The sequence below is a fragment of the Corapipo altera genome, unplaced genomic scaffold (assembly GCF_003945725.1).
Source record: "Corapipo altera isolate COAL_440 unplaced genomic scaffold, ASM394572v1 0, whole genome shotgun sequence".
Taxonomy (NCBI): domain Eukaryota; kingdom Metazoa; phylum Chordata; class Aves; order Passeriformes; family Pipridae; genus Corapipo; species Corapipo altera.
The window spans coordinates 80,585,784-80,612,167 of NW_020884872.1; the positions used below are offsets into that span (position 1 = coordinate 80,585,784).

Here is a 26,384-nt window from a genome sequence, read left to right on the forward strand (position 1 = left end):
TGCCAGCAGCCTGGCTGAGGAGGTGAGAAGACCTCCTGCTCTCCTGGATGTACCTGGTCTTCAAAGCGAATGGCAGCTCTGGTAACACATGCAAGGGTACTCTGCTAGAAATGAAGAATTAGGTCAAGGAAGGTAAATAGACAAAAGTAAACATTTTTGCTGGAATATGAGTTATAGTACGTGGGAACAGGATCTGATAGATGTGGAACAGTAAGAGCTGGAGTTTTGAGTGTCAGAAGGCAGAATGCCCTTATGCACTGACCAACAGCAATGAAAAGGAGGAGTACTTGGGAGCTGCTGGAGCAGCCCAGCAAGAAGGGGGGCATATGCCACCAACCCCTCTTTTCTTATCCCAAATCCATACTAGAACACTGCCCTGTCCCACTGTCTTCCATTTTCTTGGGCCTTTATGTGAGACTGGGATCTCCTGACCACTTCTGAGTGGGACACATATTCTTTCTTCTATCTGAATGGCCAGAGGTCACTGCCACATTATCAGCTCCAGCAGGTTCACTGGAAAGCTTCCTCTGAGACAGGCAAACTGCCAAAAGAGCTCAAATTGAACAGTTCTGTGGAAGAAATAGGCCCTGGCAGCAGTTTGCAGAGGAGCACTGTGGGCTGGCCATTCCGCCTGTCCTGCTGTGTACAACTCCTGTGATGAAGAGAAAGCAGCCTGAGCTGTTCACTGGGGGAGTCACAAACATGTTCTGGAAGTGTTACTGTCACCAATGAGTGACCAGCTTATAATACAAGCTTTTCAGATAACGGTCTTCTAATTAATAATTAAATAAAGTCTCTTATGTACAAAACTTGCTCTGGCTGGAGTTAGTGACACCACCCAAGCAGATCTGTCCCCAGCAGCAGGGCAGTACCCTACATATGCGCTTGGGAAGTGGCACATCTTTCTGTGCTGTGTAGGATTTGTGGCTTTTGGTCTCCTGGTACTGATTTTCTATTTCCTACTATGATTTGGGAGGAAGGCAGAGGGAACACACATGCTGCCATCTCATCAGTGCTTGTGTTCAGTGTACAGGTGCCTGTTGCTTTGGATACTGAATTCCCTGGACTAAGACATCCATTCCTGTCCTCTGTACCATATAATCACTTCTTTGTAACTACTCTTAGTTACTCTAAGTAGTTACAAACCCTAGAAAGCAGTTTCACATCAAACTTTTATTCCCTTGGCCAAGAGGAAATACCAGCCAAGGGAAAACTTCAATGTTTCTCTGTCTCTCTGAGGGGAAAAAAGGTCTTTGGAAAAATACCGTAGATACATCAAGCCAGCTTGTTATTCACAGGTCATCTCTTACCCCCATTCTATGCTTTTCTATTCTATATAAGTGTCATGCTGTGAAATAGGCTGAAAACTTCCTGCCAGACCTTTAAACTAGCTCAGATTTGACCTGTCCTGGAAGATAGCAGAGCTGGTGTATAAACAGCACAGAATTTCCATGAGCTGGGGCCACTGGTAAAGAAGGATTCTGACAGCTGAAGAGATTGATTTTGCCTTTCCCACAGATGTACTTGCCTTGGAGTAGCGCCTGGGGGAGTGCAACTGCATGGAAAAGCAGCACGTCAGAGCAGAAATGTCATGCAGCCCAACGACTGCAGAAGATCGCGGCTCGGAGCTCGCCCGGGGGTATAAAGCTGGCTGAAGGAGCAATAACTAAGGAGAATTTATATGTATTTTATTGAGCACTTTAGAAGACAACAAGAGATTCACTGCAGCAAGTCATATTTTTAAATACAAAAGGGGAATTAGTAAAAAGTTAGGTACATATCCAACTTGAAACATGAACACATGGCTTTCAGGAGCTTTGAATTTTAAAGACTGAGAACTCTACTTACATCAAACAGTTCAAATACATCCACATCACAAAATCTTATTATTGCACTATAGCTCCTTGTCCGAAACACACAATGCACAACGTGCACTTGCATTGCCCATATATGAAGGACCATCAGCAACACATCAGCACAGCCACAAAGAATCTAGAAAAGGTCAGAGGGGTTGTAGGTTTGCTGTCAGAAGTATGGCAAAAAAATTCAGCAGTTTGGACCACCACTATCCAGCACAAGCCCTGTTTCTTGCTGGTAATGCAACAGACATTAGGATTGCAGCTGTGCTGCTCTCCTGTGCAGAGGTAGCATAATACTATGGCTTTAAAGATTTATTTTAAAATAAGGCTTGTCTTAGCTAAAAGCCATATAATAACTGAAAAGTTCTTGTAATGCTAGCCCAAAGTATAGTACGGCAGCACTTTTGGATCCACTTGTTCAACAACAGCTGCTGAATTCAAGTAGGTGCACTCTCTTTGAAAGAGTTTTGTGCAAAAACGGTAACACCAATCACTTCTGCTTTTCCCTCATCCACAGCCACATGCAGAATGCTAGCAGACAAAATCACAACAGAGGGTGACACAGAGAAACTGGAACAGGGATATCCTATCTAGCTATAAAAGAAGTCCTACTTCTGGGCAGGTTAAAAAGACAACTTGGAAGAGGTGAAAGGCAAATAATTTCAGTTACATGGACAATACAGACAAACAAATCAGCATATAACATTTGTGAAACATACACACTTGCTACTGCAGTGCTTCACCCCCTACCCACCTTATCTTGTATCTAAAATTTCAAGCCAAAGGTCATTTTAATACTCATTGAAGGTTGAGGTCCTGGTCCCGAGGGACAACATTAAAGCTGAATACTGCTCTCTCCAAAGAGTCCAATAACAAACCAGGAGAGTTTTCCAGTTTATAAACACTCCCCCTTGTCTGTTCCAATCCACTTCAGCATCTTATCTTTAATACAGTCACATGGTGTGTGGGGAGAACCACCTTTCATTGTATTTACATCTACCTCACCTTGGCTACCAGGTGTTTGGCTCTGCTGAAGCATTCAGGTGCTACTGTAATACAAGTAAGTAAGTCTGTCTTCTCAAGCATGGCTTGGAAAACAGCAAAACTAATATTGCATTTGATACTACAAACACGTCGAAAAAGCTTCCACGCATAAAAACACTACCAAACAACTTCAACAAAGCATTACAAAAATGGGACCAACTTCACTGATCTTCAGTCCAAAACGCCAAGGCAGATTTGTTAGACACTAAGACCAAAACAACTAAGAGAGAGAAATTAAACTGTTTAGCTTACATACCAGTACATTTTGTAAAAAAGGTGTTAAGACATTATTAATTTATTAACACATGGAAAATTCAAAATCCCTAATGTTTACAGTACTCCCTTATTCTAAGCCTGTTTGTAGTTTCTTTTCCACCAGTGCCATGTACTTAATGCCAGACATGAATGTTGGTACAGCTAACCAAGACATGTCAGGCTGCAGAGCAACCTCTATTTTTTCCATGAAGACACAGCCAATATCAGCGGCCAGCCACCACCTGGTACAGATTAACTAGACTCACTAAAAAACCCCATCTCCCAACCCCCTTTTCCAGGGCAGAGAGCCCAAAGTTACCTTACTTAAACCCCAGAACTGAGATGGCCACTCCCAGCAGACCAACACTTCAGGATGCAATGTGGCCATCTCTTTTTGTTACATGCAGGGTTATGTTTGCCATCCCTGTACCGTGTGGTGTGAGCTTTTTCCAGCTGCCAGCTTCGACTGCATTCAATGCACGTCACTTGTCACTCAGGAAAGAAATCTTTTATTCTTGTTGCTCCTTGGGTGTGGTTTGTTTAGGGTCTTTTTTAATAAATAATGAAAGTCTACAACCTGCTTTTTCAGGCACATGACTCCTGAATATATATCAAGTAGTCTGTAAACCAGTTTGGCCTCTGGGGAACTGTCAGGCGATGGAGACGGTCGCATTCAAAGAGCAGCACCTTGTGTTGAGCACAGCAGAGGCAGAGGAGGAGTCTTCCCACAGAACAGAGCTCCTGCAGCAGGGAAGCATCAGCATGAAGAATCTATAAGTCTCTGGCGAAGTCTTTTGTCTTCTCTCGGATTCACATTGCCGCTTGCATTATGGTCTGTCAAAACTACAGAGAAAGTAAAACTTTAGAAGTGAATGAGCTTTAAAACCACTCAAGATCTTCTTGTGTACAAAGGAACTGCCACCAAGCTCGTCCTCCAGTGCTGGCTGTCCAGTGCTGCCTTCAGCTGCCCCTGGCTGTCCGGATGTGGCACCCAGCTGCAGGATGCCCTGCACATCTCTAGCCCAGACAGCATCTACCACTCTTTTGTTAACACTGTTTTGTTGATTACTAATTAAAACATGCTGATGCCACAGAAGAAAATCTGATGAGCCATGGGTGAAGCCTTGATGATGGGTGGTGAAGCCTGCAGCTGCCCCCAGGCAGGAGAAGGCTGCACTAGCTGGTCATGAAACAGGAGCTTCTTTCTGCAATGCATTTTAAGAGCTACAACCACGAGTTTCTTCTGTTCTGGACAAAAGTCTTACAAGTGTTTTTTGTGAGATGAAAATGTTCTCAAAAGTTCTGCTTTCAGCTAAAAATTAGTAGGATTTTCTATTAACTGTCTCAGTTCCTTGAGCAGAGACCTCCACCTTGGGCTCTTACATTCTCCTGCCAAAACCCACCCGTCATAAAGGGACACATTTACAAGAAAAACTATACATTGTCAGAATTACTCCCAACTGCTGTACTAGAGCTGGTTGCCAGAAATGCTTCTTCTGGTTCAAAAATAATTCTGCTTATATAAATTGACTTCTCCTCCAGATCTCAGTCTACCAGATCTCAGACTACCAGAACTTCTTGACCTAAGTACAGAGGAACAGTCAGCACCCGAGTACTGCTGCTTCTTTTTTATTAAGTACAGGGCAGACTAAATAAAAGGAAAATAGATTTTTTCCTGCCTTTGAAACAGCTCTTTAATTTGCCCCCAGCATTATGCTCACCTACTCAGGTCAGCCATCAAACATTTTAAGGCATTATCACTTCAAGGAGTGAAGGACTTTGTAAAACCTTTTGGTTTATGCCTCTCCCTGGATATTTGGCTTCTCTAATTCTGCACTTGAGGATGGAACTGGAATCACAATTAAAATATGCCACACTTTTTAGGACAGAATCCTAGACTATATCTTATACAGGAGTGATTGCTCAGAGCCTATTTTGTCTGTGAACTGGTGGGATATTCAGAAAATCTTTGCACCAATTCAGATTGACTCTGACCATTTTGGCAAAAATCACTTTACATGCAGTATTCCTTGCTCTCTGTGTAAGACAGAACAGGAGCGTGTTCACTGGCCACAGTCCCACTTCCCTTCTTTTGTCATCTCTTCCTCTGCCAGCAGCATTTCTGAGCATCAGACTTATTTTTACATTCGCCTAAGACTTCTGCCAAAGCCTGAATGCAGAAGCAGCAGTTACTACACTTCAGAGCTAATTTCTGGAAAAAAAAAAGTCCTGAAGCCACCAACTTTCTTACTAGAGCTTCTTCAAGCACAGCCTACTGTACACCAATCTAGTGCTCTTCTACTGTGCAGGGGGTTGTAAGAAGTTCAAGTTCAGACAGCTGAAGCCTCTCGGTGCTCGAGCAGATGTGTTAGCAAGGACCAACAACAGACACTTCAGGGTCTAGCCTGTGTCACTGACTTGCAACAGCACAATCTTCTGGCACAGATGTGAGGTTATAGCAGTTATACTGCAGACAATATAGCAAGGACTAGGTGGGTCCATTGTCTTACAGAATATTTTAAAAATGTTTTTGGTAGGAATACATACCTAGATTGGCTTACCTTGTAGCTCTGTTGCATCTTTTTCCAGCTCCTCTGTAGTTGTTTCCTCAGGTTTCTCCAGCTCAGCTGTCCCTGGCTTCCCATCTATCGTATCAGTCTTAATAGTACCAAGGTTTACCAAAAGCTGCATGATATCAAACTTCTCAGAAACTGCAATGTTCTCCAGCACTTTGAGGCATTTAAATGATTTAAGTTCACTCACATTTTCCTCAAGAAAGAGGAGGTAAAGGCTTAAGTCATCAAAACACTTTGACTTAAGTTTCAGAACATCAAAAGTTGGCAGGATTTCATACACTTTGAGAATACCTGAATTCCACCTCCATGGGACAAACATTGCATACACTACCAGTGGCATCACTAGCAGATAGACTATCAGGTTAATATAGCTGAGTACCTTGAAAACACCAACAGCAATAAGCTTGCACTGAACCACTTCTGGAACAGTTGTGTCATTCTTTAAGATCCCAGTTTTGATAGTGCAGAGAAACTCATCACTCAAAGAGGAGAGACTAATGTAGTAGCCCAGATAGAGGCATGCAATGAAAATAATTACTAGTGTGAGTAAACGGCAGGTAATATATTTAATTATTAAACATTTGGAATTCTTCTTTGTCTTCAGGTACTGCTCCACAATTGGGTATTTGAAGTAGCTTTCAGATATTTCCCACAAACTGGAAAAGAGAGAAAAAACCACCAAATCATACAGAGCAGATGCTGCAGCATTCACCTACCTCAAACATCAATAAAATCTAGTAATCTAAAATAAACACGAGATTGAAATCCCTCTTAAAATCATAGAATCACAGAATGGTTTGGGTTGGAAGAGTTCTTTAGAAATCATACACTTCCAACCAAGCCTCACCCCCTTGCCATGGGCAGGGACACCTTCCATTACACCAGGTTGCTTGAAGCCTCATCCAACCTGGCCTTGAGCACTTCCAGAGATGGGGCATCCACGACTTCTCTGGGCAACATGTGCCAGCCTCACCACTCTCACAGGGTTTTTCACAGGTTTCTCACAGAATTTTTTCCCAATATCTAATCTAAACCTGCCTTCTTTCCGTTTAAAGCCATTCCACCTTATCTTGTCACTACACGACCTTCTAAAAACTCCCTCTCCAGCATTTTTGTAGATTCCCTCTAGGTACTGGAAGGCTGCAATGTGCTCTCTCCAGACCCTTCTTTTCTCCAGGTAGAACAACCCCAGCTTTCTCAGCTTGTCGTTATAGGAGAGGTGTTCCAGCCGTCTAATCATCTTGGTGACCCTCTCTGGACCTGCTCCAACAAGTCCACATCCTCTTTTGGGGTAAATCAAGGGTAGTTTTATTCAAGTCAGTAGAAGACCAACAGAATGGCAAATAAATGAAAAATATTGTCACTCTAATACAGAAAAGTCACTTAAGAGACAAAAGAGCTCAAACATTAGAAAACTGAAAAAGAGTATAGACTTCATGGCAAAAAAATATTTTTGTTCTTTTCCAATACAAAACAAGTCTAGTAAGCAAATCAATGAGGAAAATCAGACTCCCCAAGCACTTGTTCAATAATAGAACACTGGAAGGTTTCTCACTTGTTAAGATCTAACTCCGCACTTTAAAGAATGGACCTAAGTCCCTAGTATACCCCCATACGCAGAGAGAAACAGGTACCCTGATGTAGAAGGAAGCAGAAACTGCATCTGATCAGAACAGAGTACCAATTTGATCAGAGAGGGGAGAGGTTGCTTTTGGTGTTTAGTTTTTATTGTTTTTTAATTTGATCAGAAGCTTTGCAGATCTAGATCTTAAAGGACCGGAGACGACAAGTAACTGACTCACAGTGTGCAAGAGCATTAAGAACTGAGGACTGCAGCATCTCTGTTTTCTTACACTGTGGTGGGTAAAACTACTTAACACCTACTACAACTACAGACATCAGAACATTTCAGGTAGTTAGTAATCTGAACAGCTCATTACATGTTTTCTTCGAAAAAAAAAAGTTATAAACTCCAGCTCCAAGTGCCCACAGTAATTATTTCAGGTATCTCCTTTTTTTTTTAACCAAATTTAAGTATGTCAGGTCACCATTTAAACCTCTGCAATAAATTTCTAAGAGAGTACAGATGTCACATCTGTTAAGAACTTGAGGAAAAGAGCAAAGAAAGCCAAGCCTCAACATCTTACCTCTGTGTCAAGTTCTCATTAACAGCTGGAACCAAGTCAGTAGGATCCCTGGGGTCTCCACTGCGAATGCTGTTAGCAGCTTTGATTGCTCTGTTATAGGCTTTGTCAAGTTCTTCCATAATAAATTTCAGGTCTGAGGAAAGGTGAGGTGCTGCAGTGAAGCGCCAGAACAAACATGGTAGATACAGCAGGATAGCGACGAGCAGAAGGATGTATGGGAAGAACTGAAGGAAGAAAAAAAATCCTCATTAAGCTTCACTTGTATACAAAATAAGTTAGCCAATCATTCCCTATAAGTATTAAGTTCCCTATAAGCCTACTAAATTCCCTTACATTTTATTTAAATCCTTCTAGTAAAACCCACTTTTGCAGGTTTTGGGATATGCAGTGAAGCAAAATCTCTTTCTAGACAGCTCCAGTGACCTTGCTGCTACTTAGAGCTCCCCCTCACAAAAAGCAGACAAACAAAAAACCACAACAAACAAACACACAAACATATTCAGAACTGCACTGCTCAAGCTGACATTGAGAAACACAGCACTAACCTGGGCAACAACAAACAGCAAAGCAAAGCAGCTATCAGAGAGGCTGACTGGAAGAAGAGGATAGTGTCACACCCCCTCCCCGACATGTCATTACTATTCATAGCAATTAGAATGCTCCAAACACCAGCAATATCTCTCCTGCTTTCCATTAGCTGTCAGGAGGTTAATTAATAGACCCATAATAGCTCTGCATCTGCCTGCAAACACGTCTGTTTAGAGTGCATGATGTACAATACCTGTAAAGGATGTAAGTTTGGCTGCAATATTTCAGAGTATTTATTTTCAGGTAACTCCTAAATGGAAACCAACATACAGCATCAGAATCATCTGGTGTTAATGCAGCACTGAGAAGTCAGCCTTTACACAGTCCCCATTGCTTAGGGAAAGGGTTGAAGCAGGTATAAAATACAACAGTTTTAAGTCTTTCCGTCTTCCTTCTACTCATAAGCAAGTAGGAGGTTTTTATCATGAGATTTTAACTGTAGTTCCCTCCAGATGCTGGAAAGATGGTATTTTCTATCTACTGTGACATTAAATTCAAGGTGTACAATCATACATAACATTACCCTTACAGAGACATGATGTAAGATCTGGTTAGACAAGCAGTTAGTTAATGAAATGTACTGCAAATTTGGCCAAACTCTAATTCATTACATTCAGCTTTTGATAACAAGCACACTGAACTCAAATCTAGCATCAGTTCTGAAGGAATTTTAAATTAGTTCTGGTGAATAAATGTGAAACAGATGTAAGGCATCATAAGTGTTACAGCCATGTGCACATGCACAGTCATTGAAAAAGCCAGTGGAGAATTTTAGAGGAAACTTGGACTGAAGTCATTAATCAGTGCCAGTGGAAAAGCTCCACTTACATTTGTAGGTATTTAACAAGATGAGAATCTGTATCTAATATTACTGTGTTAACTTGTATTTGCATTAATGAAGAAAGATTAAAGTTTTGCATGCACAAAATAGGTAATTTTATGTTACTGAACATTTTATTCAGGAAAGTTACTTCAAATATAATCTACCATTAAAGCAAAATCCTGTGTAATTATTGATAGTAGGAATGCATGTGATGTATTAGATCATAAATAAAAACTGACTTCTCCTACCCCCAGCAGACCATAAAAACTGTCAAGAGCTCTGCCCCCACTACCACCTCTCTTCCCTCTTTGCACACAGCAGATAACCTCAGATCATTTTCTTTTTTTCCAGGTCTAGCCTTTCCAATTGAGATGTAAAGCTCTGGCATGTCCAGCACGTTTTTATAAACATCTCATCAACTCAAGCCCAACAGCACAAGAATCTGCTCTCCTTATTTATCCCTGTGGACAATGCCACCAGGTCTCAGAGGTCTGAGTCCTGGATGCCTTGGCCTACCCACAGCTTTATGGTTGCATGTCCAGGCTCTGTCAGTTCTCTCAATTCAGTATTATGTAGAAATTGCTGCAAAGCCTGTTTGACTACACTTACTTCTGCGTCATACACCTCTGAGCTCCCTTCCACTGGTACCAGGTAGGGAAAGAAACAATGAAGAAACATGTGACTTGGTAAGGAGCAACCAAAGCCCCTTACATTGGTTTATACCACCTCACTCACTTAAAATTTTACAGGCATAGGAGATTTATGAATTTCCTTTCTGATCCTCAAAAGTGGAAATGCCACTAGTGGTATCCCATTAATCCTTGAGACTTCTTTACCCCAAGTCCTACAAGACACATGGCAAGAGGCAAGATAGTTGACACACTGAAGTCACAGCCCCAAACCTCCATTGTCTCAGTCTCCATCTCTTCCTTTATACCTTGAAAGACTGTGGGTACACTCTGCACTTGTGTAGCAAATTGGCATCAGCCCTCTTGTTCTGCCCTAGATGTCCTCCAGTCCCCCCATCTCCCCTACCTCATTGGGCTGTTGCCTTAAGAAAACCTGCCTCTGCCATCTTCTCTTGCACATCCTCCTCTCCCCAACTCCTTCACCACCTCACCTAGAAGCCTCCTCACCTAGAAGCATGGCACCACTGGGCTAAAGGCACATTTGCCATGCATTTGCTGGGCTTCCCATTGCCAGGTTCTCATCACTCCCAAAGCTGTAGCTTATGGCAGCATGAGAAAACACTATGCAGCTCTGTTCTGAATGGTCTCAAAACCAGAGCAGCAGCGTGACCATTAGTCCAGCTCTTTTTGTTTGGAAACAAAAGCCTGTATTTGTCAGCCCTTCCACAGCACTTGACGCACGACTCCATCCTTCTCGGATTCTGGCTTTTTTGAAAATGAAAGATACGCTTGTTCTATTTGTTAACAGTAGGCTTAGATAACTAGCAAATTGTTTTGAATCATTAAAAATTAAGGCCTAGAACCAACAGGCAGAAGTGAAAATGCAAAGTTATCTGGCATGAGTCCTAGGTTTCAGAGCAACAGACTCAGATTATCCAGCTCGTCTGACTACATTTTACAGTCACACATAATGACTTGCCATTTTAAGAAGAGGACTCCATGGTATTCATGCACAGATGACCATATGCCACCCACTTTTCTTTTATGGTTTATGGTTTTAAGGTTTATTTGCTTCCAAGGCACCAAATACACAAGGAGAAAAAGCTACTTCAGTCGTGGGTAGTTTGCAGGATTGAAGTTAAACGGGAAGTGCCACCAACCAAGTACTGTGTGGTCAAAGATATGCCAAAGAAAGATACTGGCCTAGAAGTAAAACTCAGTTTTTCCTTTGCTGTGTAGTTATCAAGTTCCTTTTCAACAGAAAGTTCGCAATAGTATGAGACTGCATAACTGAAGAAAGGTCCTCTGAAAGCAGATTACAACAGACACATTAGAATAGATAAAACATCAAATGGCTCAAAATGCTCCTTTCTGAACTTCATTAGTGAAAGTACATTGAGGGCTACAACACATCTTCAACTTGGATGTTCAGTCTTCACTGCCACCCAGCTGCAAGGAGAAAAGGACAGGCAAGAGCCCATCGATTTTGGCGCTCAAAAACGGAGTAGCAAAGCTTCATCTAAACTAATCTGAGATTCTGGAAGGTACCAGATACAGCTATTGTTTGATTAACATTCAGTATGAGACAGACAAAATGAGTGGCACACACACCAGGGACTTGAACGGCAGTCCCCTGTGTGTTTTCTGGTAAGTATTGCTGAGCTCCTGAAAGCAAGGGCCTTGCTTGACCCTTAGTCTGACAGCACACTGGGTGGGACAGCAGGTTCCCAAGGAAGCAGAACACTAGGAAGCCAAGAGGTTTGCTGCCCCTTATTCTGTACTGCTGCAGTTCATTTCACAGGCCTTTGAGCTGAGTGTACGTTATAGGCAGTTTAAGTAAATTTGTTAGTAATCAGCTCACTGTTCAGCCAGAACATATGCATGGGTATAGAAGAAGTGTTCCAGTAATCTGTTTGCTTAAGCACATAAGATGTTGGAATCACAAAACTGTCTTTTAAAGATGCATTGGGCACCACACTCTCCTGAAGGTGAAAGATAAAATCAGACTAAAACACAAAACAGTCTGTTACATAACATCGCCAGTTTCAACTGTTCTAAAACACAGCATATATGCAGCAAATAAGTTAAAAGGGCATTTAAATAACTTCTTTATAACCTCAAATACACTTTTATCATCCAGAAAAAATATAGCGGGTGTTGGTGGACTGACATAAAAAGCATTTTCAAGGACCAAGTCTGCAGAAAGCTTGCCAAGGTCTGGATAAAGATGGCTGGCAGACGATGAAAACCACTTTAATGGCATTTAGAAAACTACAGTTTTCTAATTTTACTGCATCTTCAGTCCTTATTTCCTCTCGGCAAACACCATACAAGCTGATTGCAAGCGTTCTGACTTCTACCATATCTGACCACAGTCAAAAACTAACAATAGCACAATACCACAAAGCTTTAAGCTGCACAGGTCTGGATAACAGGTTTGAGAAAATTAATTTGCAGACAGTATTCAACAAAGAAGGAAGCACTGAAGCGTCTTCCCTCACCTGACATTACAATATTTCTCATTAAAATATATGAACATGGTGAAGTGTCTGCCTCCCTCTTCAGTTCCGAATTTCTGTCTGTCACTGGGAAGAGCCTAAGCAAAGGCTTCTCCAAACAGACCAGTGATGGCAATTACATATTTCCAGAAGCAAAGGTATTAAACTCCCTCTGGATACAAACCTATTCCTCTTTGCAGCAATGGAAGATGTCTCACTAGTGTTCAGAAGAAACAGCTATAAATGACTCATCATTCTGATTGAGATCCTATCCTGTCTTCAAACCTACTAGTGAATCTCAAACCACACCATATCCCACCTGTTAAATACTTTCTGTTTTGATATAGCTGAAAAACTGTATTTCACCAGTGTCAATTAGCTCAAGCCATACTCAACAGTGTAGGCTGTGATGGCTGCATCCAGCTTATTCTGGACTTTGGTGGACAGATGGCAACTTGGTAGTCAAGGGCTGTCTGGAATGGTGACCCAGACCTCTTGCTGGTATACAGATTGACTAAAAGTCAATTATCAAACTCTATACCAGTGGGCAGCCCAGGGCCTGCTGAGCTTTCCTGAATGGCTGCAGGCTGCATACCTTGAGTATGGATACCTCTCAAGGTTACTCCTCGAGGCTGGGAGATTCCTTGCCATAACACATTGTCGGTAAGTGATCAAAAACACGCTAAACCTTGAAATCTTAGCTAAGTGATATAAAGGATTGACTGTGCACACATAATCCTTTAGAAATAAACTGTTGCCGAAGTCTGGGACTAAGTCTGAATCTAGCCACTAAGTCTGAACTCCTCTCTGAGGAGTTTAGAACACAAGGGGGTCCTTTCTGAACCTCATGACTCAAGAGGAGGATCCCCCTACAGTTCTGTCTGATTCTATCCTCCACGCACCAAATAATGAAGTGTATCTTCCCACTGAATCTTATTAAACCACTCATTTCCCATTTTTCTGTGCACTATGGATTAAAAAGGCTTCATAGTGCAGTCTCCTCCTCCACTAGACTGCCCACACACAATGGCCAAAAGCTTGTCTCTATTCCAGTTAAGGATCAAGACAAGTTTTACTAAAACAAATTGTCAGGTGCAGCAGTCACCTTTGGAGACAATAAGCAAACTATCTGCACAGGGGGAACAAATACATATCTCCTCTATCCCACCTCACCACTGTTTGTCTCTATTTACTACTCATCTTTACAAACCAGTATGTCTGTTTCGACACTTCCGACAGACACAAGAAACCCCTAAGGGAATTAAGCCTGAATGGACAATCCCAGAAGAAAACAGAGACAACAGAAGAGTGAAGCCTGATCACAGCAGGTTTCATCAATGACAAACCTGAAGAGGAGTCTTGTCAGAGGACTCAACCATATAATCATTCTGACAGCTCTTTCACTGACAAAGAGGAGGAAATCTTAGCGTTAAACCAAGAATATGGGCATGTCCTACCACAGTCTCTTCTTTACATTTATCTACCTGCAGGTATTTTGTTTACTGAATTGTGCATTTGAGTACACAACTCATTTTGCTTTCTCCTCAGAGTTATCCAGTATGAAGAGTTATTCCAGGATCACTGGAAATTTCAGAACTCCTGTCCTGCATGGAGAAAGGTCCTAGGCACTCTCTAGGAGCACACAGATCTCTTGAGAGTCAAGGAACCCAGAAAGTTGCAGTGCGCTCCTCCTCTCCACTCCAAAATAAGCTTCCAAACTGATAAATTCAACCATTGGGAGAGATCTCCCAGAGCAGAAAGGACAACCAGTAAAGGTACCAAGCTTTGGGGATTGCCCAGAACTCAAACGTACATTTTACTGTTTAAGAAACCAAAAATCCCAGTGCAAACTTGTACTCTGAAATAGGAGGAAAATGGGAAGTTTTCACCTTCTCTGTAATTCAACCTGGGTTTGAACCTTCAACCTTCCAGGCAATCAGATGCTTAAAACAGAAGCAGGGTAGGTTGTTATGATTTGGCTTCTTCACTAAAGAACTCTCTATACCATCCTGAGCACCGCCCTGAGAGGCAAACCTTTCACAGCACTTCTGACAGAGCACAGAGAGCACACGATAAGAAAACCCATCAATTTTAATCAGGAATTGGCGCCTACAATCTCATTCTCCCAAAACTGCATAATGCCTCCTTAAGTACTTTTTATGGAGCCTTTCCAGCATGCCAATACAGTGAGATACTGAGTCAGAGTATTGGAAAGAACCTGAGATACTCTGTAAATAAAAGCCTTGCTGTCCAGAAATCAGAAAGTTTGTTGTCTTAAGAAGAACTGGGCCTAACGATTCCTGCTGTCCCCCTGTGTGCACCCATGCCCTGGCACTGCAGTCAGGTCTCCACTGATCTGAGCATAGGAAGGCTCCCTTTTCTCATTAACATCACTGTGCTCCCCAAAAGGCTCTGCTCTGCTCATTTTTAAATTCATTATCTAGTCAAAATCTGCAGAGCAAGGAGCTTGCACGTACCTTGCAGTGCAAGATTTGGGAGACAACCCAAGCAAGCCCAGTCTTCATGCATAAGTGATCCCATGTCATGCAGCACCTGTCAGCCCTGGATGCAAAGAACAACCAGACACCTTCAGATACCACACTGGGAACCAAAGTTCACTGTTAATAGCTGTAACCACTCCTTCCCTGTAAACTTGTAAAGCATGGAAGCTGAGGAACAACCACTAGAAGGATATTAATTAATATTGCCCTCCAAACAGCATCTGCAGCTCCCAATGCCTGAATTAGAAGGGTGGGTGGCTAATCATAGATCTAGGAGGTTAAGACGAGGTGCCCAGCCTCTGCTACAGCCTCTTACTCTGCTGTTAATACATACTTCCTGCAGGCAGTCTGCAGGGTATTTACAAGGAAACATCACAAACCACTAAGCTGTCACTAAGGAATTGCAACAATTCCTGAGTTCCTCAATTACTCAGCAAAATAACATGGGTTGCATCGTAACAGTATGACTGCCTAAGCTATTTGTCATGGCTGGCAAACTTAGAGCTGTCAGCAGGTGACTGTCCCATAAAACTCAATATTTGCTGGGGCAAGTAATAAAAGGGCTGGGGAAGGCAGCACACAAATTTGCAGAGCCCCAAAAGCACTTCTTACTTTGGCATTGGCACTGCCCGAGCAAGTCAATGCTGCCTCTTGAGCTGAGTCAGCTCCAGGCATTGGCATGGCCCTGACTTTGTTTGTAACTCCTGCCAAAACTCAGCTAACTGCTTTGAGGCAGCTCAGGTATCTTAGTACCCACTGCACTTTTTACCCATAAAATAAGTCTCTTTCTGTGCATTCAGCATGATGCTGATTTACCTGAAGCAGTGAAAGCCAGCTCACAGTTTGAAAGGGAACAGCCTGCAGACATGCAGAAGAGCACACTGCAGACAGGAGTTAGACTTGTTGGTACCAGTTATTAACTTCATCTCTCCCACAATGCCTATCTGCCATAAGTCTGTCTCCACGCATAATTGGCCAAGTGTAACACAATAAAAATATAAAATGTTTTTACTACCCTGTTTTCCTAAAATAAGGTTTTGATACTAGCATTAAGGCAGTTGTTGTGTCCTGTGTTCCAGTTTTAAAATAGTTCCTGGCTAAAGCCAGGTAAAGCATTCAGCTCCAGGGTAACACAGCAACCCTAACATTATTCTTGTGTGAGATAACTGGTGACCCTTTATTTAAAAGCAGAAAATATCTTCTCCACTACTACCATCTTTGGAAGTAAGGGGAAAAAAAAGTTCTAAAAATAGAGAGTCAAGTCAAAGCCAAGGACTACAGCAGAGCAGAGGAGTAAGAAAAGTGAGGCAAAGGTAGATTTCTATGTTGGAATAACTTTTCTAGGAGATGGAGATCTATACATACTTTATGCAGCCACAGGGGTATGTTTTCTAGATTGTTCTGGGACGGTTGCTTCTGCTGCACAGCTGCCCAGCAGTAGGAGTCCACATAAGCAGCTTGTCGCCAGGAGAAAGAGCTGGGTGCAAAACAGCTTATCTGAGCACCTGGCAAAACAAAGCAAAGGTTATCACATCCTCAAAAGATTAAAAAAAAAAAAAGAAGAAAAGTTTAGGAAGAAAAGCATACACTCCAGATTTTATGGTATCCAAAGTTATTAGGTTAAGCAAACACAAAACACAGCAGCTCTGAGGGAGGAGGGTCACTAAGTTCCCACTGCATCCAAAGGGTATAACTCCCACAAGGACTCTCTGATGTCTCCTAAGAGTTGAGATAGAACATTAGAAGCACCTATCTTTCAGGCCTATTTCCATAAGTTTTGTGAGCAATGTGGCCTCGAACACCTGTCTCACTTGCACTTAACTGAGGCTGGCCAAAGGGGAACAAGCATATACGAAGTGTGACCAGATGAGGCTGGTGTCCTGAGGCAACAGCTGCCATCACATGCCATCGTGCCCAAAAGCACAACCTACAGGTCACACGTCTACTGAAACAAGACCTCAAACACCTTTCTTGCAACCTGGTAGTCCTTGCAATGATGGAAGGACAAGTTTGGCCCAGGGTGCTACCACTTCTCCTGTCTCTGAGGCTGTGAATTATTTTGAGGGGTTCAAGTTATATCTTTGAAAACAAGGATTTCCTCCTGTAACTTCTAGTAGAGAAACTGTAGCCTCAGATATCTCCAAAGGATGCCAGACCTCTTCTCACCAGTGCAGTGATGTGCTGTGCCCAAGGTCACGCATAACACTGTCATCCCTGTTCATTTACAGGACCTTTCCAGCTGCTCAGAACTTCAAATTAAGATCAGAGGATTAATTGACAGCAAGAGCAGCTATTTAGCCAGCATCAGCCTTAGGGTCAAATTCTGCTCTGACCAGGTCCAGGCACCAGGTGACACTTCCTGCAGCATATCTCAACAAGGAAGAGTGGTTACTGGACATGAAGTATCAGTGGCTCCTCAGATTAAGCCAGCAAAACAGGATGAGGGGGCTCAATTTTCCTTCTGAAGCTTTGATAGTGAAAGCAAATGCCCCCCCACACACGTTTCCAGTAGACTTTCATAAATGTTCAAATAAGAAATCATTTCATCAAATGATTACACGAAGTGGAGATAGCTCTTTCACAAGCAACTCTTCAAAGAGTTCAACTTCCAACACTTTCACAAATATCAAAAGACTAACAGGGGGAAAATATTGCTACCTTTTCTTCCCCTCAATATATCCATCAAAGTTTGCGCTAACGGCATTGCTGTGTGCTTTATGGGAATTGATATTTAATATAAAATTGTATCATTTGCCATGCCTTTTTACTAGTTCAGAGAATAAGAACTTCTTTTGGAAAAGGAGCCAACCACGCTCACTTGTAACTTGTACAGCCTCTTTAGAGTGTAGCATAGTCAAGGAGCTTTACGAATAAAAGCCTTTCCCATATGAGTCACTATTATAATTCTTTCTTAAGCTGTAGTATCATAAGGGCATGGTTTGATCATCATGGTTTGACCTGTCACAAGCCTCCTTTATGGAAAACAAGTTACTGTTTATGAGAGCAGAGTTCATGTGACTTAGCAGAGTTGGCACCAAACAAACACTTGCTCTCTCCCAAAGCTTTGGGATTTCCATTAGTTGTGGAAGCTCAAGAAATAATACACTCCAGAATAAAAAAAAAAAAAAAAAAGGGGGGGGGGGGAGAAAAAGAAAATAAAAAAGCAGGCAATTAGAGTGTCTGCTCTTGACTGGATAGGGACCATTTATGCCCTGCTCTCATCATTTAACCAACCTCCAGCTGCTGGCTGTGCCCAGTGCAAAGCAGCAAACAAGTGACCCTTTCAAAGGGAGAGCAATGGAGTGTTGCTTTGTCTTATTCATGTCTGTGTATCCACAACAAGAAACACATTCCATGTGTTCATTCTCCTTAACGGGTGAGACACCACTGAAAGTGATGGAGTGTTTAAAAGGCAGGACTGAGGAAAATGGCAAACAGCACCCTTCTCCAAAATTAGCGATGAAAAAGGCAGCCAGCTTCCTTCTCCATAACATCATGTGCACAACTTCATACCACAATAGCTCCAGCGATGCCAGTGCTGCAGTGGAGCAGTTAACATCACTCTTCTAAACTCTGGTGTTTCAGCATGGAGGTTGGAAACCTTTGGCAACTTGACCTGGGAGCCAAGCAGATAGAGCTCAACATCAAGCAGAAGCTGGGGACACTCCAGCTGTTGTACTGGTTTTTAATTAAGTAGATGCAGTCTTGTTTGTAAACACTTGTTAACGTAAATTACAACTTTGCAGTAATAGTGGTAATGTTAAGACTTTAAAACAGAGAATACGTTTTTGTGCATAATACACAGAACACAGTTCATTAAATGTCTCTGAACATGGTCACAATTTTCCATCTTTTTTTCCTTCCTTCCCCCTTCCAAAGGAATAATAGCAATAGATCTATACTGATAATTAACTTAATGTTGGGCTATTCTGGAGGAAGTTAAAAAGAAAATCTGTAGTTTTCATTGGAGAAGAAATTAGGCAAAGGGCCAAATGCCTTCCACAGACACACTGTGCACAGTCATGCACACAGCTAGTTTATGAATGGCTATTAGTCCTCTACTATCAAAGGAAAAATGTCCTAGCTTGGTGACATGAAGCCATTCCCATATTTTGTTCCCACATGTAATATATGGGGAAAGAGAAAAGCAGCAGACAAGTTCATAATAACAACATGGATATAAAATATGCAGCAAGAAGGATGAGGAATAACAAATGACTGCATTTTTTAAGCAGTTGTCAAAACAGTCTTTGGCCAATTTATCATTATACTTGGCTATCCCTGGTCCTAAATCAGCTTTGGAGAGGGAGCACCTGATTTATACTTTTGCAAACAAATAAGGATTAAAAAAATGCCACTTACTATGGTATCCCAAAGAGAGACCACCCAATAGAGCTGCAGAAACCTAAGACTGCAACAGGTGTGCAGCCAAATGTAATAAAAATGTCACTTTTATAAGTGTGATAAGATTGCCACATGGAGCTGCTCGCTGGCAGCAAGGATTACTTTCAGCCATGCAACCAAGTGCAGAGTACAAGCCTGAGTCACTGCAGCCAGCACACACTGAGGACGAGCAGTCGCCCCACCCAGCTGTGGCCCGTCTTCATGAGTGCTCTGCCAACAAACCTCCAGCTATTTCCTCCATGTCTGTACTGGGATAACCCTCTTCTTCTGCAGCTGGCTCCTCTGCAGCTCCTATACAGCACTGTAAAAGCCAGCATGACTACAGGTGGAGATCCTCTGCCCTGGGATAACACCTTTGCATCCACTTTGCCTAACTTTTGCAAGTTCATTTGGAAAGGATCCTCCATCAGGTGCCTAAAAGAAAATGTCGCAGCCCCAGCTAGGACTTCTCAGAATTGATATGCAAGCAGTGGACCTACTCTGGCTCCTTTTGCCCAGTGGAGGTGGAAATTTTGCTATCAATGCTAAATGAGCATGATACAAGACACATCTGTGATTCCCACCCCACAGGTGTTTTCTGAAAAAAGGAAAACTACCTACAAAAATAAACTCTTAGAATCCCAAGGAAAAATCTCAAATCTGAAGGACAGTCCCTGTTCAGTATTTGACTGCTTTGCTGGGGTGCAAGGCAGGATGAGCCAAGGGCTCAGCATTCTCTGGCTGCATCCTTCACCAAAGAGAGTGCAAAATCAGCAAGCCAGACTGGTTTCCTCTCCAGTGGCTCATCATCTCTCTGCTGACTTACACATCTAATTAACAGAGTTAACTCTCTGCAATAGAGTACTTCCAAGAATCCATGTTAATCAGATGCTGAATTACTTTTCCTGAACCAGGATCAGATGGTTGTAGTTGACAGGACTAAGCCTTAAGTAATTATTTGTTTCCTAATACACTGCAAAAAAGATTTGCATAAGCTTGGAGGAAAACCTAGCCATTAATTATTGCTGTAATTTTCCAAAAGGCAAAATGAACTAGCCATGATATCCAAACATGTGATTTTATCTAGCAAGAATTATGCACTTGAGTAGCCACTAAAGAAAAACCCAAACAAGAAAATCAAGGCACACATAGACAATGTACAGACTGCCAGGCACTATCCAAAGTTACATCCTCCACAACATTAAAAAATATTTTAAAATTTGACAAAAGATATCTCAATGCATGCCAAAGAAGAATGAAATTTACATGTGGGAGTACACACACGTATTAAGAGCAAACCAGTAGGAATGATTCTATTAGATTATAGATGCTTCTCACAGACCAAAAGTGGCAGGCTGGGTGAAACAGAATAGACACCACGTTGAAGAAGGAAGTATGGAGAGACACAAATGGGTGCACTGGAGAAAAGAACTTGTTCCCTAAGGTTTACTTTGGCAATGGAGTAGTAGCAGAATGTAACACTCATGTGATGCAATGCGTAAGCAGAGTGGGTCGGAGAAGCCAGCAAGTATCTTTCCCTCTCCATGGGGCTGCCAGTTTTCTCTCAGAGAAGTCTCAAAATCATGCAGTGATAAAAGATCTGGGTGTTTATCAAGGATTGCCTTCAGAGTGATAGGTTTTTTGATTTGTGGGGAAAAAAACCTTGTGAATTAAATTCACTCCAGTGAGACTTCAGGAAAAAGAAAAAACTTTCCCTTCATCTGAAGGAGAAACCTCTCAAGATGGTGGCAATGACCATCTAGCTTCACTGCCAACATTGGTGATACCCCAAATCTCAAGCAACATCAGAGGCCCGTGATGCTTTTTAAATTTACTCTGGCACCAAAAGCAGCTTACCATCATTCCCACAGGAAACATAAAACTGGCTCTGCAGAAGCTAAACAGAAAAAAATCTTACCAACAGTTGAAGATGTTCACCCAATGACAATATAAATTTTATTAATATAAATTTCATTAAAGTAAATGCTTTTACAAGTTTGTCCTGGCTCCCCAGGCAGGCCTGTGCCCGATGCTGGAACTTCTAGTCTGTCCTGAGCGCTCCTTATATGCCAAAGAGCAGCACATGCTTCTGGGGTCTGCATATCTGATGACAGAAGTTCACAGCCTGTCTGGCTGCTCCAGACTGAGGCTATTCACACACTTGTTGACTCAGTTCTGTCATTAAGGCCCTGGGTTTCGGAGCATCCTCCTGAATTAAATGCAAGGTGTGCAAACATCAACTATTAGCATAGAGCCTGCTTCAGCAGCACTGGGAGGTGTTTTTCAAGCTCTCAGCCATCAGCTGCCATAGTAATAGTCTTTGGCCTAATTAAAACTGAACCCAGCCTTAACCCCCAGCTCTTATGGAAGTCACAAGATAGGATTATTTCCCAAAAGCCTCCCCAGCTTGTGAACATGAAGGGGAAGGGACATAGCAGAGAGGGCCAGTGAGGTGGTAGCAGGAGAGGAAAGGAGCCTAATTCAAGAGTTAAGCTTGTGTATTTGTTGTGATTTAGTGTCTCAATTTTCTCCTTTCATACTTTTTATTCTTATGACTGTTTGAGAAATATGATTAACCTGTGTAGAGAGACAGCTGGACATGCAATAAGGGTTACTGCAGATGGGCACTGCTGCCATCGTAGCACCCACAGAAGCTGTTGGGATGCGGCACCCAGAGTTCCCCACTGACACCCTCCATTTCCTGCTGGCCAAAGCACCTCGAATCCCACAGGCAGCCAACTGCAGGGATGCGAACTAAAAAAAAACAAAGTGTGGGAAAAAATGCCCAGAAATTAGGTGGAAATTGAGCAGGGCAAGCAAGGATTGTCACCACTGGGAAAGCCCAAAGTGGTCAATGGGGATGTTAACCCTGTGGTGTGTAGAGGGTAGGGTAAGGTTACACCTTCCCACCTTTGAGCACCCTCCAGCAGGATAGGATGCACCAGAGACCATCAGTGGGATATGAGATGCTTTTAGTGCAGCAAATCTTCATTTTGACAGATTCATGCAGATGCTGTGGGTTGGTCCATGGCCAGGCACTTCCTAACCCAACATCCTGCCACAGCTGATAAGCCAGTAGCACTACCCAAGCCTTCATGATGACTATAACCAAGTTTCTTAGATGTCTCTACTCAACATGTGATGGTTTATGTGTCCTGGAAAAGGTTTCCAAGGTGTTTTCTTATACGATAAAGCAAACAGAGATGCTAAAACACAAGGATTACTTCATCCCAGCTATGTATGAGCCATGCACAACCAACACCCAAATCAAACATGTAGTAAAGGCTGCTTTTTGTGGCCACCACAAAATTCCCTTTCTCTCCCCTCTCCAGTTGTCTCCCTCCCTCCTCTTATGCCTTCCCAGTCATCACCTCCCATGCAAAGCTGCAGTGAAAGCAGCCAGCACACACTGCCCACTGCACAGCAGTGCCTGAAAGCTCTTGTACACAAAAGGTCAAACAACATCATTTGGTGATAAGCACAGATGAGCAATTCCCAATTGCCTTCCTATGGGAAAAGATGCAAATGCTGAGTGGACAGCTCTCACATCTGCTTTTCTTTCAGCTTCAACCCAAGACAGCCACTGATACTTTTCCCAAAACTAACTTAGAAACAGCTGCCAAAATTAAGCAGCTTGTTCCCATTTCTTGTCTGCTCGTCTGACTACCTGCTGTGGTATCCTGCTCCAAACAGTGCCTTGGGAATAAATATCTATGTTTGCAACCAAGTTGTTTACAGTAAGAAAGCACATCTCACAATATACACACACAGAGTTCAAAAACCGGAATCTCAATCCCGACTCAGACCTATTCTTATTAAAAACATGATTTAGCTTCATTTAGATGGTTTCTGTTACAATAATACCTGCTCATCTGTAGTATGTTTACCCAAGAACTGCTAATAATATAAGGAAATAATATCAAGCCATAACTTAAGGAATATAAGCATGTATAACACAATACTCACAATTCTATTGTTATTTCCATTTTCACATTTCCAGTATATATAAAATTACAAAAAAATTGTATAAAACAAGGCCTAGCTGCAAAGGGATAGCAGGTAAAGGATTTCAAGCAGCAAAGATTCCCACGGCAAGCAGAGAATGGCTCAATCACAGCTAAGCACTACCAGAACCAGCTTACGATGCTCAGAAATCTGGGTTTCTAAAATACAGCCAAAAGTAAACTCAGGTTAGATCTCTTCCTGCCCCTGAAGGGTGCTGAAGCAGGGTACGGACACTAACCTAAGAAGTTTCATCAGTGTTCCCTGGCTGGGCACAGCAGCTGGGTTTTCCATGCCCCTGGCAGAGAAATCCTCTGCAATTCAGCTGGAATCTCATTTATTTCCTGAAACTTCTATCAAAACTAAAAGTTACTTCATGGCTTCAGAAAACCTCCATGGCCTTTGTAAACATTTTAATCACTTTTCACAATTAAGAGCAACTGGGTGAGGGAGGAAAATTACTGGTAGCTGATACCACACTGCAATGGAAAGGAAAGTAGAGAGGGAAAGAAAGGTGACAGGATGAGATGCCAAGAGAATCTGAGGTGGGAAGAATACAATTATCCCAACAGAAATAGGAGCTGAGCATTCATTTTTGGAAAGGGTATTCAGTTTTTGTACCCGGAGGCAGGTGTTTCCACCAAACACTTTCACATCCACCTCTGAGTTGCTCTTTTTCAGACCTAAAAATGGACCCTGACATTTTCTCTCAGTTTAGCACTCCTGAGCTTTTTCAAAGCATGATTACATCAGGAAGTGTTTGAAACCAATTGTTGCTCTCTTATTTTATCATTGGCTGAACACTAGAACTCACAGAACTGGGTATATCCAGACCCCAAGACGCTCTCTGTTTCCCCAAAAGCCTTAACGGAAACAGCTTTGGGATGTGTCATAAGCAGCCAGCCTGCTAAGCTGTGAGGACTGTGTGGGAAATAGGCAACAGCCATAACAGCAGCATGGCCGATATACTATCACTTTCTATATGGAAACCACGTGGTGCAGTTTCACCCACTCCAGGGGCTGGATGTATTTCTCATACTTACTTTCATATTTATTTGTCAACTAAAAGAGCTCAGTTTTTAACCCCATGTTTTCTTCTAACAAGGTCTCAGGATTATAAGCAAAATAAAGCACAAGCAAGATGTAGCACACATTTTAATTCTTGCTTTATGAATCCACTGCAGTCACAGATTCAATTTGAACTAGTTGAATATTGAAATACTTGAAAGATGAGAATTCATCTGAAAGTAAGGCACATTTTACTGAACTATGCAGTTCAACTGTGCGTTCACTCTTTATGTAAGGAAAGAAAATGAAAGAAATAAAAGAAACTCTGACACACAGGCATTGTTTCAAACTGTATCCAGCACTTGTAGAGTAGAAGCAGAAAGAAGAACTAAAGGGCCCATATACAAGCTAGTATATGGAAGTGCAAACCCTCTTTTTCATTGCTTTAAGAGGAAGAAATGTGCACATATCAGTAGCAGATTTAAAACTAAAAACAGCCAGTTAGAGTACAGAATACGGCTGTATACATCCATTTTCTGAACGACCAGAGGAGCCAAAGGGCTCAGATCTGGTCTTAGTATTCCCAGTCTGGTTGTCCTTTATTCCCTTGTGCAGATATTGTGGGCCACAGTGCTCTGGGTCAAACCCACACCTACTGCAACATGTGTGTAGCTAGATCCGAGTACAGCAGTCTGAGGCATCTTATCTCTGGTATCTGGTATCTGATTAATGCTATGCACAGATTCACCACTAATTTGCAGCCCTATTCCAGTTTCCATTCTTCTGACATTCACTTGACTCAATCCTATAGACGGTGTAGATCAGCTGTACAACACTGAATGCCAATCAACAGGTACATGCAGCAAATCAAACTATTTCTGAAAGGGTGGAAGTCCTGTGATTCACACCTGTATCAAAATGGACAGTACTGCTTATTCACTTTTGAAATTTTCATTCATATAGTGCTACTTAAATGCAGAGTAATTCTTACAGAATCATAGAAAGGCTTGGGTTGGAAAGGACCTTAAAGATCATCTAGTTCCACTCCCCACACCAAGGGCTGCTGCACAATTACTTCTGTAACTTAGGAATAGGGGTAGAAAAAAAAAGATAGTAAAATAATTAGGAATTTGGCCCTTTTCCTGTAAAGCACAGCTTCATTTACCGAGTCCCACAAGAAGTTGAACTGGAACAGTTGCAGAAGTGCAGCAGAGCAAGGGAAAGCTTTGGAGAGCTCTCCCCACTGCCCGTCCTGCCGGAGACCAGCCTCACGGTACCGCTGTGCCCCCGCAGTGCAAACGCAGAGGTCCGACAGCCCTTCTCCGTGCCACCTGTCCCTGACAGCTGCTGAACGACCTCGAGATCTGACTGCAAAATACCCCGAGGGCCGGGAACGGCAGTAGACGGGCAGTTCACGGGGCACATCCCGGCTCGCCGCTCCCGCTCCAAGCTGAACTGCGCTCGGAAACAAAGGGCAGCGCGGCTCCACCGCTCCCCATCGCTCCCACGGGAGAAGATGCGGTGGCTGGGCTGATAGGGCTCCTGCTCGGGAGGTGTTGGAGCACGGCAGCGGCCAGGGAATGCCCCAGGGAGGAGGAGGGCACCGGGAAGCGCGGGGAGGGCTCGCTGGGAAGCCCAGCACACCTGGGTGAGCCGCACGGAGGCACCGCCTGCTGCCACGGATGCTCCCCGGGAAGGCAGCTCTCCTGCCCGCGGCTCAAAGGCGCCCTTCGCCCTGCCCCGAGGGGGAACCCCCGGAGCGCTGTCCCCCCGCCCCGAGCTCCGCTCCGCCGCCCCCCGCCCGCCGAGCCCTTTGTCTGCCGCGGGCCGGGAGAGGGGCTGCCGGGGTTACCGATGGAGACCTCCTGAGCGAAGGCAAGGGAGATGAGGAGCAGCGGCAGCCCCACGGCGATGCAGGTGACGATCTTGTCCAGCGCCAGCTCCAGCCGCAGCCCCTTGTAGCGCGTCTCCGGCGGCTCCTTCAGCAGGAAGTCAGAGAAGACGTACTCGGTGGCGATGTGCGCGATGGCCATGGCGGCCACGGCGTGGCCAGGCTCAGCTCAGCACGGCC

The 26,384-nt window shown here is 43.1% G+C and overlaps 1 protein-coding gene across 1 annotated transcript; it reads right to left on the reverse strand.

The window, feature by feature from the left end:
- Positions 1 to 1,667: 1,667 nt before the first annotated feature.
- Positions 1,668 to 26,379, reverse strand: PANX1 (pannexin 1). The gene is made up of 5 exons (XM_027643640.1): positions 26,166 to 26,379; positions 16,286 to 16,425; positions 7,882 to 8,105; positions 5,720 to 6,390; positions 1,668 to 4,001 (listed from the first exon to the last, which is right to left on the reverse strand). The coding sequence occupies exons 1-5, from the start codon at positions 26,344 to 26,346 to the stop codon at positions 3,916 to 3,918; spliced, it is 1,302 nt and encodes a 433-aa protein (XP_027499441.1). The 5' UTR covers positions 26,347 to 26,379; the 3' UTR covers positions 1,668 to 3,915.
- Between the last annotated feature and the right edge of the window lie 5 nt (positions 26,380 to 26,384).